Genomic DNA, 15,651 nt, shown 5'->3' with positions numbered 1-15,651 from the left:
TTTTTTTGAAAAAGACAGACAACTTTCCTCAGTTTTACAGAATGGTGATGCTGCAAGTCTTTAAAACAACTTATGAAAAAACACTTGTGCAGGAAAACCCAAAATCCAACCACTTTTGGGGCAGAAAGAAGTTGCACTAGCCACACCATTCGCTGCAGGCATAGACAGGAAGAGTAAGCAACAATTAAAGCTGATTTTCTGTTCAAATGTTTAGTTTATCTGCCCCTATTTGCTACACTATTCAACTGTTTCAGAGGGTCATTGAAGGCTCCATGGACTGAGTGAAAAAATTTACAAATTCATACAGAACATCTGAGCCCTCAAAGAGCAAAATCACCAGGCATGAAGCAGAGATCAAACTGCAGTTCTGCTTGCCGTGTTATTTAATAGAGTAAGCTATCTGCAGAGAGTGCCGTTGTGTGTCTTGTGATCCCTGAAGGTGATCCTGCAAAGTACTACAATGCCCTGTAGTTATTAGAAGACTTAGGAACAAATTGATGTCAATGAGATTACTTGTGAGGCTAAGGCAAGGAGGATTTAGCTCTAAGCACATTAATGCAATTTGGTGCAGCAGATGGTACTATAACTGGTGCCTTATTGAGGCAGTAATTTGGTGAAGTTCAAAATTATGAATATTTCAAATCACTTCCTCAAATACTATCATTAACCTGGTAATATATAAGGTTACTTTCCTTTTCCCAAACATGGAGGAATGCTGGAAAGAAATCAAACTGGGTTATATGCAATACTGAATCTATTTGTATAGAAATGCGCCTGCAGGATATTTACCGGGTGCTATGCAATGACTGAGAGTGTGTAAAGGCTCTGTATGTCTGTCTCTGTCCTGTGTGCTCAGTGTGCTGACAGTAGATCTACCCGACCCCTAATGCGAAGATGAAATAACCCTCAAGACTTCTGGAGAACAGTTTCAGTGGACAGTCAGAAAGAGGAAGCTAGAGGTGTAGGACAGAGGTGACTGTCCATGAACATCTAGATCAAAGAGCTCAAAAAACAGCCAGTCTTAGAATGATGCTCTCATCTCAGACATAGTGTTTCAAGTAATTTTCAGGTATACAGCAATTCATTTACATTTTGAAGATCTCCTTTTTCTTCATTCCCCCCATAGAAACATAAGCAACCAGAAAACTACAGGTCTGGAAATTTATTTTTAATATAGCTTAAACCCTAGATCTTAGTTTTCTAGTAGAAGAACCATAGAAATCAGCGCAGGCTGAATATAGATCTTGCTTTGTTTTCATATGCAGCAAATACAGATTATTTCATACTTTAACCATCAAATACTTGCCCAGAAACAGAACATCTAATGGATCATTTACTTCATGTATTCTGAGAATATGTGAGGACAATCCAGTCATGAAGGAAATTTGTGCATTCTCAGATATACTGAGAAACAAAACATCATTTTGCAAAGATACAACCATAGCTAGGATAGATATTTTCCTCAAACAGTCCAGCTGCATGCTGGTTGTAAGCATGCATGTATGTTATACACCCTGTAAGTCTAAGAACTAGAGAAGGAAAATGTAGGTATGAGTCCAAAAAGTACATTTAAAATTACTTCTAATCGCTTTTACTTTTTCACAGAATCACAGAATGGTTGAGGTTGGAAGGGACGTCTGGAGGTCATCTTGTCTAACCCCACTGTTCAAGTGGGGCCACGTATAGCCAGTTGCCCAGGACCATGTCCAGATGGCTTTTGAACATCTCCAAGGATCAAGACTCCATCACCTCTCTGGGCACCCTGTGCCAGTGCTTGGCCGCCCTCACACTAAAAAAGTGTTTCCTCATGTTCAGACAGAACCTCCTGTGTTTCAGCTTTTATTGGCTCTTGTCCTGTCACTGGACAAACACTGAGAAGAGCCTGGCTCCATCTTCTTTACACCCTCCCTTCTGATATTTATATACATTGATGAGCTCCCCCTTGAGTGTTGTCTTCTGTAGGCTAATTTTGTAGGGTTTTTTTGCAGACTACCTTAGACACAAAGTAATCTGAATAATGGAAAATGGGACAGAAAATAACAGAAAATTGAGTAAGTTACATGAGAAGTCCAAAGAAGAATATTCAATGTTCTTGAAGGATTATGCAATATAAGAGGAGAATAAAATTCTTAGTATCTGGGAGGAGCGAATAAACCAAAGAGAATAAAAGCATAGTAGCAAGGGAAGGATTAACTTCGAATTTCAAAGCAGTATACGAAAAATGTATCTGATATAGATGTGGCCACATAATTTCTGTGAAGGATGACTGGAGCAGATTTCCCAAATGCCTCTTTTTCAAATTATCTCGATTAAATTTAATATTGTTGGTATACAGTACATTTCAGTAACAGCCATGATTAGCAATGGTTTGACATAAATTAAACATTGTGCTTCCAGCTCAGCTGCTCTCATTTTTCGGGAAGACAAATGACTGTATTATAAATATATCCTTAAAACAATGTCATGTGCTTTCAAAATAGGTTAGATAAACATCCACACTAACCTACACAGGCATTGATACAATCACCTGCTCAGTTCCAGACAGGCAAAAGACATTTATGACTTCCCACTGGGATATCACACAGCCAGTTTGCCATTAAGCAGATCTGGAGAGAGAGGACTGGAGACTGATCACATTAAGGTTTGAGTAAATTTGCAAAAGTCAAAAAATACAAAATTAATAACATATCTTACCTCCCTTTATCCTCCCTGAAACACTAAAAATCTGCCTTTGAGTCCTGTAAGAATGAAACTAACATACATATATATAACAGAGTTAATTTAGTATGGGCAAATTTTAGAAAGGAAATGTTTATGTGCTTGCATCAAGTTGGCTGCATCAGATTTTGAAGAAATTATGAATGGAATGAAACTCTGCCATGCCCCAGAAGGGACATGCAAGAAATCACCCTGTTTATTGCACTACTCTCCTGCCACGTGTGAATGAGTGCATTGCTCTCTTGATATTAGCTGCCAAAATTAAAATTACTTTTGAAGAGAAAAAGACCAAAGAACATTCCCTTCACTGATTTAAAACAAAGGTTTTGTGTTTACAAATGATACTGTACAGTGGTATAAAGGCTGGGAATATACTTGTTACCCTAGCCCTATTGTTCATCAAACAAAACTGAGATTTTTTTACGCATTGAAGCCTGTAGGCTCAAATCTTGCTCACCTGACTTACTTAAGTGCTCTAATTCAACCAAATCCACCACTGGAGGTATTCTAGTAAAATCAACAGAACAATTGGTGTAGCAAATTTTGTCTTACTGACTTCCATTGACAACTCAAGTAGGCAAGACATGAAGCTGTAGCCTCCACTGTTCTAGTTGTGAATCCCCACTCGGCACTAAGTGAGAGAACGCAGTTGTCACTGCTTCACAGCCTTGCAGTACAAAGGCTATGCAGTCTGGTCTGGTCTCTGCCATTGGCCTTAATCTTGTTTCCACAGAGCGTTATGAGTATAAGATCATCTTTCAGATAATGACCTTCTTCCTGCCATATCTCCAGGTTTAATAGCTCCTGTCCCTGTGACTGTTCTGGTTTGTTTTTTTCTCAGTCCTTCCTGAATGCATTCAGAGACTTCTGTAATATGAAAAAATGAAGTAATAAATGCTTCAGGCTGCAGGAGAGAGAATAAGAATGGGCAAACTAACTACAGAGAGCAAGGGGCAATGAAGGGCGGAGTGACATGAAGGAGAGGAAAAAATAAACACAGCAGAGATTTCCTATGCAGCATTCTTCTATCTAGGCTGGAGTGTCAGGTCAGTTTTCCATTATTTCTCTACCCCACAGATTGCTCTCATCTTACCATACACTCCGTAGAGCTAATTCTTCAGCTAATTGGACCCATTAAAAAAAAAAAAAAAAAAAAAAAAAGGCTAGCAATTTCTATTAAATTACAGTATTGGTATTTGTAAAAAAATGCTGTAGTGCCAATATAGTAACCAGGCAGATCAAGTACCTTTATACAGGGCAGTCTTGCCTTGCCTGGCTTGAAACATCCAACTCATGTCATGGTACATTGTCTACGTGGTGTATCCTGAAGCATCCAAGCATGCTGCTTAGCTGTAATTCCAAGTCCAAAGACAGCATTTTTTAAAGGACTTACATATTCTACCAGCATTTCTCTTCAATAAAAAAGATATTGCTTCAGTGCTTGAATAAGCCATATTATTTTACTTTACTATTTACCTAAGACAAAAGGTGTAAAATAATTGTAACAGTGGGAAATACATCACTCATTCCTGTTTTTATAACTCCCAAATGATACGTATCAATGAAATTACAGTCATAAATCAAGAGAATAGCCATTTTGGGAAAAATGTTTCCTGAAAACTGGGTTAGTGACTTCTGCAGAATAATTCCGCAGAGTTATATACAGCTGTATTTACAGTTAAATACATATACTTTCACTTTCATGTCAATAACCTAATCTATGACTGCAACATGCTGACCCTTTAGGAAAGAGTCCATGCATTATATGAAAAACCTGAGTCTATATTTTGCTGCAATGACACGAAGAACAAGTTAATACCTTCAGACAAATTTAACAGTATTTCCTTTTTGGAAATATTTTCAACCAAAACATAAGTCGAGGTAGGCACACTGTAAGTGTAGTTGTGATTAATGTGGTTCCTATTGGTCTGTGGTATGTAATTTAACACAGAGAATAGTTTGTGTTTGTGGGACATCTCAACACAAGATTTGGAACATGTTCCTGTGATTAGGAACAAATAGATCACATCCATATTTCAGATCTCCTAGTAAACTCACTTAACTGAACAGCTGAAGAAAAAGACATGGCTGTGGACTACAACTGTAATTGCACCAATGCACACTGTTACCTTTAAGGTTTTCACAACCTAGAAGATCAGGAACAAATTTATTTCCAGGAATATTATATTCTGAAGCAAGTCCAGCAGCACAGAATTATGACAATCCCTGCCTGTGCCCTCCCCTCTTCCTCAGTGTCACTACTATGGAAATACTAATTCATATGACTAAAGGACATACAGAAATTATTTACAAATCTATGGCTCTGCCTAATTTGTAGATATTCTTATGTTATAAAACCAAGAAGGAAAGTTTAACTTCTGTGCTACGAGAATTTGATGTATATATAATTTTTAATACCTGCCTGACAGAAGTTTACTAATAATTTGTTCCATCAAGAAATCCTTATAATACTGGAGCAAACAAAGTGCTCATGTGCTGGACTAGTTTAAACAATTTTTATTTTCTTAAATGAACCATCATTTGAGTTCAAATTCCAAAATACTTTCTTAGTTGTTGTCATAATAAGAAGTTTGTTCTGTTATTACTGGCTCAGGGCAATCTGTTTTCAGCTAAATTAAATATCACAGAAGGTTTCTTCAATGCTTTCCAGAAAGCTGTATTGGCCACTGGCCAAAATGCTCCAGTGTAAATAAAGAAGACTGCCCAAAACAATTCACATACATTCCAGGTTTCAGTGCAATGTGTCCCTGGCTTGTCTGCCACCAAATATAATGCTGATTTTTGACACCCAAGTGAGTGGGCTCTGTCTGCAGATGTATTGAGGTCTACCACAAAAAACCCCAAAGTGCTGCAAGAAAACAGCACTGCTCAGACAGCAGATGTCTCACATGCTGACCAGCAGAACTGATCTAGGGAAGAATAAGGAAAACCTTTGATGTTTTTCTTGCACTGGATGTATTTGACTGATGCTTGGTTTACATCATATCATGATTCTAGAAAGATGTGAGAACTAGTGACTAATTCAGCAGTGGCAGTGATTCATTTTCTCCTTGCAAACCAAGAAGCCATACATATACAGTTCAGATTTTGGCACCACCTCTCCTTTTGGAAGAGGTTATAGAAAGATGCCTAAACCTATGTTATAACAGCCAACCCTTTCAGAGCTCTGCTCTACCCTTTTTCTCTCTCCGTCCCCTACCACATACACATGGGACTTCTCCGTAGACACAAGTGACCTGCTGAGTAATCCGTACTTTGGGAATCATCTGTCTAACCCACAAAGTTAAGTCATGTGAACAGACTTGCCAGTGTCAGAAGAGGTTGACTGAAATCCAGTCAGACCACGCAGCAACAGATGAAAAGCAAGCAGAACAGTCCTATAAAATAAAGCACATGCATCTTAAAAATAACTTGAATAAAACAAGCATTGTGTAGCTCTAATTGATCCTTGGCATATTTGACAATTTGACTTCCAGATAATCAGACTGGGATTTTTTTGTTTTGTTTTGTTGGGGTTTTTTTTGTTGTTTGTTTTGGGGTGTTGTTGTTGTTTTAAATATTGCAAGTCATCACAGATCAAAAAGGTTAAACTGTTGTGTAGTCATATTTCGTAATAAAAGGACTATCTGATGCAACAGAAACTAAAAGCAGACTTCAGAAGCAAAAACTGGAGCCACAGAAATCACCTGAAATACTCGTAGTGATCAAGCCAATTGCTTGCAGACAGCGCAAATAAAACATATGCCAAGAGGCCTTACAACAAAAAGGCAACAATGTACTTCTGCATTTATGTCACTTGGGCAATCTCCCTCAGTGCATAATACTAATCCTTGTGTTAAAATTCTTTCACTTATTTCTATTATATAATTTTTCACATATAGTTAAAGAGAAGGTCTTAAAAATTAGCATAATACAAAATAGTTTATTTATGTCTGCTTTCCTAAACTTCTTGGATAACTTCAATATTGCCTTTAATATAGCATGCAGTTAAAAGTAACTTACTGGTTCTGAAGAACACTTGCACTTCAGAAAGAAAGACAAATTTTTTTCTTTATGGAGTTTGAGTTTCTGATTTTGGGTCTGCATGATCATACCATTCTCCTCAGAGACTTTTTATTTTTTATTGTGACCATTGTGTTGCATGAGATACTTCTTTTGATACTCCCTTAACACACTGATGCCTCCCTCCTCGTCTCCTGGGCTCCACTCTTTGTTTTCCATGCTCTGGGATATTAAGACTGTTAGAGCTAATAATCTTGTAAACTACTTCCTCCACTGTAATACTAATCCCCCATGTTTGGGGTTTTTTTTTTTCCACTGGTGCTGTGAAACCATGGTGTAGGATTGGTTCGCTTTTACATTTCTCTATAAATTACAGCATACATTAATGTTCTATACTATGGAACTAAGGCTAATACCATCACCTGAATCCCCCAGTACTCTTGTAAAAGATATGTAACATTTGTGGTATCTTTAAAATCAGTCACTCGAGTTTTTGAACCCCCAACTCAGCCATTACTTCTTCAGACTACAAACCTTTGCTGCAGTGCAACTCTGAAACCAAAAGCCAATGTGATCCCTTACTTTTAAACTCTGTAGTATAAATCAATTACACCTGGGCTAAGATATTCTTGTGAGTACATTTATGTATGTTTTTCCAGTCTTTGACTGAAATCTTCAGACCTCTTTGAGGTCAAATGAGGGCAAAGCAAAGTAGTAAAATTATTTGTTTGAATCCTTGTTTTAGAACATTTTTACACTTTATTAATATAGAAATGTATTACTATGTACAAAACATACCAAAGAAAGCTGACTACCAAAAGACTGACTATTTGATTTCCTTAAAAACAATCAGGAAGAATATGCTTTCTAGCTTTCTGCCCCCATGGGTATTAGTCCCGGGGAATGTAGCTCACATAATATCTTAAAAGTGATCTATCCAACATTAACTTTTGTTGTTCTTTATAAAATTATATGTAACAGATCTCACAGGAAATTATGTGTTACAATTCTAGGGAGTGAAAGCCAGAAGTTAAGCGCAATATATGCAATCTAACTTAAACAAGACAATGGTTTGGGAATTTTTTTCTCTAAAAGGTTCCTAAATATATTTCACAGGAATATCCCCTCTTCCCACTGTCCAGCCCTTCCCATTGTCTGACCCATGGGGTAGTAACTAAGGCAAAGACATTTAACATATTACCCTAATCTCAAAACATTTTAAGAATTTATTTTAACAGACATAATCTGTCTCTTTAGCAATTAAGGTCTCTGCTTGGAGCAGAAAATATGTTGGATGCCTACAGGATCCACTGAGTCCACAGTACCAAAGACCATCAGCATGTGTCTGCTTACAAGAGAAAAGATAAGAGATAGAGAAGGACAGAACAAAACAGTTTCTTATTTCTGACATGCATATTATTCCACAAAATACAGTAATGGCTCATGCCAAGGCCAGGTCTCACAAGTACAAAGTACAAATGCACTGAAAGATTAATAAATCATATGTGTATCATCTATTTCTCAAGTCCTTTAAAGAACAGTGAAAAATAGTGAGAAGTTTATCTACTGTAACTTGTAAGGATTTTTGTATTCTTCTTGTATGACGTATAAAAAACTCCTGTCTTTGTTTAGCTTCCCCTGGTTCTCTGATAGAAGCCATGATTGTCCACCTGTGAAATTATAACTTTCTCACTACAGTCATTTGTGTCAGAAAATGACTATCTATGCCTAGTCAAGATTAAGAAACTGAACTTGACTGTGAAGATGATGCTGTTGTCATTCACGTCTCACCTCCTGGAGGAAACAAAAACAAACAATACACAGAATATACAGAAGTTCCCTGCATTTCTGATAGAGGCCTTGCCAGTGTAAAGAATACCCCAGTCTGTGAATACACATCTACCTAAAGAACGCAGTGTTTAACCCAGCAGTGACAGGGGAAATACTACAATCTTTTTTCAGGTTCTGTCTTCAGAGGAAAGTATTTTCCTAGTGTATTAGACTTAGGTTTACCTTTAGGATGCTGTTCAGAAGCTTTGTAATTTATATAGCATAAAAATATCTTTGCAGTAAGTCAAGAAAATTTTCAATATAGTTCAAGAAAAATAGGCATAAAGTATAAAATCAGTCTGAACCTTCAAATGTGGTAATATAACAATTATAAATCTTAATTAAAAAAAAGTATTCCCTACTTTTTACCTTGTTCTGTATTTTTAGCTGAAAAATGGCACAATAACAAAGCTTTTATTTTCAAATGAATATCTGACATGTTTTAGCTTATATTTAATTTTGGAAGTGTCCAGAAAAAAGTATTAATTTAATTTTCCTAACTTTTCCCTAGTTCTGATAGCCTGTCAAACAGCTAATGCAAAATCTGTTGAATATAAAGAGATTTTGTTTCGCTTGGTTACAACACTTCCATGAGATCACTGATATCTCTCTAACTTATTTTCAGTGAAGATATATAGGTTCTCCTTGTTTTGCTTCAGCAGCCTCCTATATCAGTCACTGAAAGATGAAAACAAAATAGAGAAAACTATTTTGATTTTTCTTATACTAGGCAGATTGGAAAGCAAATTGATCTTTGATTTTTAGGTAGAAACAAATTATGTATTTAACGTAATATTAAAGGTTCCCTGGGAAGTCACACACTTTTTTATAACATCTGGTTCTTGTCTATGCAAACACAAATGTGCTTTAACTGGGTTGGAAACAATCCTGTTACAGCTGACCTTCCTCCAGTATTGTGTATACCATGTATCATCTACAGATTTTAAATTCTTTGAGGCACAGAGTTATCATCACTTTATATGTAAAGTCCTTTAGATTTCTCTGTGAAGGATCCCTTCTTTTTTTATATAGTTTTCACCTATGACCACAAGATTTACCCAACTTTTGAAAATCTAGGAATTTCTCTCTTTTTATTTTTGAGAAGTGTAATTTCTGCCTTGTAACTCACAGCACTTTTTAAAGACACATAACTTTTAATTAAAACATACGTTCACATATTAATTTTCATGTACAAGTGATCTTACTGATGTTATTGGCACAACTCGGCTACACTTAGTTAAGATCATATGCCCACATATTTGGAGACTTGCAAAATAGATTTTGTTTCCCTCTAAGTCATCATATTGAATCACAGAAAGTCCCAGAAGGGACCTCAAGAGATCTTCTAGTTATTTCCTGCCCCAGGGACTTCATTCTTGGTTGCTTTTCTATAAGTATCTTCATGTACATTCATTCCCCTTAAGTTGTGTCTTACGTCTTATTCCATTTTTCCTACATGTATATTGCAAAACCCTCCTTAATGTAAATGTACAGTTACCTATAGAACAGACAGGTATAGATTTATAGGAGTGAGGAAGGAGGAATGGTTACGGCTGCAGGATTATGTGAAGATGGGAAATTTCTGATTTATTTTCAGCTAGTAGTACTTTTAGAAGGGTGTGAATTATTTTAAGACTGGGCAAAGTCAAACAAAAAAAGGAAGCCTACAGAAGGTGGAAGCAAGGGCAGGTAGCCTGGGAAGAATATGGACAAACTGTCGGAGCAGCCAGGGAGCAGGTGAGGAAAGCCAAAGCCCTGACAGAAATTAGTCTGGCCAGGGATGTCAAGGACAACAAGAAAAGCTTCTATAGGTATGCCAGTGATAAGAGGAGGACGAGGGAAAATGTGGGTCCCCTCCGGAATGAAACAGGTGACCTGGTTAACCAGGATATGGAGAAGGCTGAGGCACTCAATGACTTCTTTGCCTCAGTCTTCACTGGCAAATCCTTGAGCCACACTGCCCAGGTCACAGAAGGCAGGGACTAGGAGAATGCAGAACTGCCCACTGTAGGAGAAGATCAGGTTCGAGAATATCTAAGGAACCTGAAGGTGCACAAGTCCATGGTACCTGATGAGTTGCATCTGTGGGTCTTGAGGGAACTGGCGGATGAAGTGGCCAGGCCACTCTCCATCATATTTGAGAAGTCCTGGCAGTCCGGCGAAGTTCCCGCTGACTGGAAGAGGGGGAACATAACCCCCATTTTTAAGAAGGGTAAAAAGGAAGACCCAGGGAACTACAGGCCGGTCAGTCTCACCTCCATGTCTGGCAAGATTATGGAGCAGACCCTCCTGGAGACTATGCTCAGGCACATGGAAAATAAGGAGGTGATTGGTGACAGCCAGCACGGCTTCACTAGGGGCAAATCGTGCCTGACAAACTTGGTGACCTTCTATGATGGGGTTACAGCGTCCGTGGATAAGGGAAGGGCAACTGACGTCATCTACCTGGACTTGTGCAAGGCATTTGACACTGTCCCGCACGACATCCTTGTCTCTAAATTGGAGAGACATGGATTCGATGGATAGACCACATGGTGGATAAGGAATTGGCTGGATGGTCGCACTCAAAGAGTTGTGATCAACGGCTCAGTGTCCAAGTGGAGAACGGTGATGAGTGGTGTTCCTCAGGGGTCGGTACTGGGACTGGCACTGTTCAACATCTTTGTCAGCGACATGGACAGTGGGATCGAGTGCACCCTCAGCAAGTTTGACGACGACACCAAGCTGTGTGGTGTGGTCAACACGCTGGAGGGAAGGGATGCCATCCAGAGGGACCTTGACAGGCTGGAGAGGTGGTCCCATGCGAACTGCATGAAGTTCAGCAAGGCCAAGTGCAAGGTCCTGCACGTGGGTCGGCGCAATCCCAAGCACGACTATAGGCTGGGCGAGGAATGGATTGAAAGCAGCCCTGAGGAGAAGGACTTGGGGGTATTGATTGATGAGAAGCTCAACATGAGCCAGCAGTGTGCACTTGCAGCCCAGAAAGCCAACCGTGTCCTGGGCTGCATCAAAAGAGGCGTGACCAGCAGGTCGAGGGAGGTGATCCTGCCCCTCTACTCCACTCTTGTGAGACCCCATCTGGAGTACTGCGTCCAGCTCTGGCGGCCTGAGAGAGACAGGAGAGACATGCAGCTGTTGGAGCAAGTCCAGAGAAGGACCACGAAGCTGATCAGAGGGCTGGAGCACCTCTCCTGTGAGGACAGGCTGAGAGAGTTGGGGTTGTTCAGCCTGGAGAAAAGGTGGCTCCGGGGACATCTAATTGCAGCTTACCAGTACCTGAAGGGGCCTACAGGAAAGATGGGGAGGGACTGTTTATCAGGGAGTGTAGTGACAGGACAAGGGGTAATGGGTTCAAGCTGAAGGAGGGTCGATTTAGATTAGATGTTAGAAAGAAATTCTTTACTGTGAGGGTGGTGAGGCACTGGAACAGGTTGCCCAGAGAGGTTGTGGATGCCCCATCCCTGGAAGTGTTTAAGACCAGGCTGGATGAGGCTTTGGATGTGGTCTAGTGGAGGGTGTCCCTGCCCATGGCAGGGGGGTTGGAACTAGATTATGTTTGAGGTCCCTTCCAACCCAAACCATTCTATGATTCTATGATTCTAAGACTAGGATTAAAGACATAAAAACATGGTATTTACTGGCACCTCAATGAACAGTGATAAGCAGTTATGGCAGAGGAGTGGCATGGATAGAATAAATAGCTCAGTAACATTTCCTACATAACCGAACGAAAAGATGGAAACCTTTGAGATACATGGATATCTCAGTAGACTAACTATATTACATCCTTACTGCTTTGTAGGAGATGTTTTCCACAGACCGTGGCTTCAATTTTAATGACCATTCTGAACTCTAATACTTCTGCCTAGGGCCTGCAGCCTTAACCAGTTTGGGGCAACAGTTAATTTAGTCTGTATGTTCTCTATTCCATCATTGCGGATGTTAATGAAAATATTGAATACTGCTGAATAGTGAAAATACTGCATAGGACAACTCTTGAAAGAGCTCCATAGTCATTCATAACTACTCCTTCAGGGGATTCTCATTTATTTTTGCACATATTTTTAGAACTTTTTACTCTCTCCCGAACAGTCTCATTTTGACAAACGAGATAAACCACCAATGCCATGATTCTACCAGTAACTTAAAGGAAACCCATCCACTTCCAACAGAATCTTGCAGTATTTGGTTGAAGAAGTTTTATTATTGATTTTATTAGTATTCCTGTTCATGGACAATGTTTTGGATCAGTAAGCCTTGTAAAAGACACTCTTCAGAAAGAGGTCAATAGTTGAGCGTGATGTAGAGAGTCACCAGTGTAAGAAAAACTCCACCTATGGATTTAGTAGGCTGACAGGCAGAGAGAAGGGTAAATGAAGCTGTAGGAAGTTTTTGCAGGGGATTACTACCGAATGAAGCATTCAGGTACAGGTTATGTTATAATTCTGGCAGTTCTCAAAGTAATGGTAATATCTACTATTGTAACTATTCTTTTGTCACATTCAAAAAGAAAATATGCCAAATTGATCCATTCTAGTTTTTCTTCTCAATATAAAATAATTTGGAAATTCTAAGCTAAAACTCCACCTTTTTATTAAAATAAATGAACTGATAAGCAACGAGATTAGGACTAGATACTATAAGAAGTACTTACTCAAAAACAGATTCCTAACTGCATTTATAGCATTGATTTCCATGAAGTTAAGACAAGTGTTTTACCTTTGCAGAGGAAAGGCTAATGACATGTTGATCTTTTTCATTTGTCACAATTTCCACAACACTATGTCGATGTCCTGATAGCTTCTCTGTGGGCCTACTATTAATAGCAGGATGCCACAGGCGAAGCAGTTTGTCATGACCTGAAAGAAAAAAAAATAATATATACAGTCAGAAAGACTGAATAGTCACTGGTATTACAAATAAGCTTCATAATGGAGAGCTTAGTGTTGATAAGTGTCTTTCACCATGTAGGCAACTCCCACTTAAGAATGTGAATTTTTCATTCCAAGGGCTGGATTCCAGCTTATGCCCAAACTTGTATTAAACCCACATAACTGATTTGCCTTTCAAAGCCTTTTTATTTTGCTAGAGGAATGTCAGGGACACTGGATGTGACTACATGTGCTAGTCCCATAGGAGCAGAAATAGAATTGGGGCTCAGATTTTTTTCCCCTTCAAAGATCTAATTTACACAAATGTCAGAACAATACTTGTCTCCATTTAGCTAGGAAATGAAGGGATGACCACCTCTATGGAAGAGGGTGGACGTGAAGAACAGGAAGGGGAACAGACATGGAAGTTGAGGGCAGATAGGAGACAATAACTGCTGATGAGTGATTTTGTGTCTTGAATTAAATGGGAATTAGGTGTTTCATATTTATTTGTATGTTCAAACATTAATTTTACCTACAATTTAGGGAATAATCCTTGTTTACATTATAGATTAATCTTTTGGTACTATTTTCATAATAGTTTTCATAAATATTTCAAAACACAAAGATATTAAAAATGTGTTAGTAAACACATCCTGGGTTTACATACTGATGCAAACACAACTGTACCTAGTGCTCTGCAATATTTCATATTTTTCACATGAGTTTCAAGAGAACATGAGCCCAGTTTAAATTTGACATTAATTAATTTATATTTTAACTTTCAATTCCTGGCAAATATTGCAATTGTATGAATTGTATGCAATTAGCTGAACACTCTATTTTGACACATAATAAATGAAACAGCCACATTTTATCTAGACTTCAGTTTGGCTTTTAGTTTTCTCTCAGCTTAAAGTGAAGTGTGAAAAGCCAAAAAATCATAGATTAGGAAGTACATGCCCCAAAAGAATATTCACAAAACTTCAAGACTGTGAAGCTCAGCTCAATTTTGTTAACAAAAGAGGAGTTAAAGGTCAGCTCTTGCAGTCTGCTCTCCAGGGATCTTCCTTAAGCTTTTTCAACCTACTGTCATTAGTTAGTCCCTCTCTCTCTCTCTACAGAGATCTATTCCTTTCCTTCTTAATAGAGATCTATTCCTTTGCTTCTTAATACAGCAATATGTAATTCATTTAGGAGAACCCCATCTCCCTTTTTCTCCATTAAACATTATTGTCCTCTCAGTTAAATTGATTGCACTGTTTATGTCGCCTCTCTTTAAATGAGAGAGGCTTGTTGGAGAAAAATTATCTACTCTTAAAATAGCTACAATAGAAAGTCATTTTGGTTTATGCCAGATCATTTCACAAGTGTGACTGAGAATGCAACCATACAAAGAGCTGTACTGGCACAGTGGAGGAATAACTTCCACATGGGAAACGGGAACCATTGATAACTAGCTGACCAGCAGTAACTTCAATGGGAACCAGTTTCTTTTCAGCAAGACTTTCAGGTAAAACTATTCTAGATTAGCTGTCTATGCTGCAAGCATGGCAGGAAGTAGGCTATACGTGTTCTTTACTTAAGGTATTAGCAGGAAGAACAAATGTCATTAGTAAAGAAAACCTTGCCCTACATTAAAAATGCTGTTTGCTTCTCATGTGAAGTAGTGGATTAGTTTTTGTTCCTTTTACTGATGCTGAGATAATGGTGGATTTGGTTACAGTAGACATGTTCTCTCCCCTCTTTCTGGACTAATGCCAGATTGGCCCTAACATTTGCTGGTTCACTGCTTCACTGGAACATTTGCTGGAACATTTATTTCTCTGTGCTCCAAATATGCCTCCAGGATTCAGAACCATGACACAGAAGGCATTGGTACAAAGCAAATTCAAGAAAAGCTTGAAGAAGAATTATCTGTCTACACATCAGAAAACAATTTTTAAAGCTTCTATGAAATCAGTGATTTGAATCATAATGAGCTCAGTTCGGTGTTCTCCATTCCAAGATAAATAATTATGAAAGCATGTGTTTAGGGTTTTTTTTTTTTTAAGTCAGATTCTATGACAACAGCTCTATTCTAGCTAGATGTTATGGATTCCAATGCATTCTTTGAACATCTGATCCTTTGTCAGACTGTCTCCCTTGCTCACATGGCTTTGCAATTTGTGTGGTATTACAAGTCTGCTGAGATGTCTGTATTTCAGTG

The 15,651-nt window shown here is 38.5% G+C and overlaps 1 protein-coding gene across 1 annotated transcript in view; it reads right to left on the bottom strand.

Annotated features, from left to right (window-relative positions):
- The window catches only part of WDR64 (WD repeat domain 64), an 82,000-nt gene that overhangs the window by 35,545 nt on the left and 30,804 nt on the right, over positions 1-15,651 (bottom strand). Inside the window, exon 11 of the mRNA XM_054822110.1 lies at positions 13,291-13,430. Within this exon, the coding sequence (XP_054678085.1) occupies positions 13,291-13,430 (140 nt within the window). The remainder of the gene's footprint in view (positions 1-13,290; positions 13,431-15,651) is intronic.

Source organism: Grus americana, chromosome 3 (genome assembly GCF_028858705.1).
Source record: "Grus americana isolate bGruAme1 chromosome 3, bGruAme1.mat, whole genome shotgun sequence".
Lineage (NCBI taxonomy): Eukaryota > Metazoa > Chordata > Aves > Gruiformes > Gruidae > Grus > Grus americana.
Note: the sequence above shows the minus strand (reverse complement) of the source record. Positions and strands in the feature narration are given on the sequence as shown.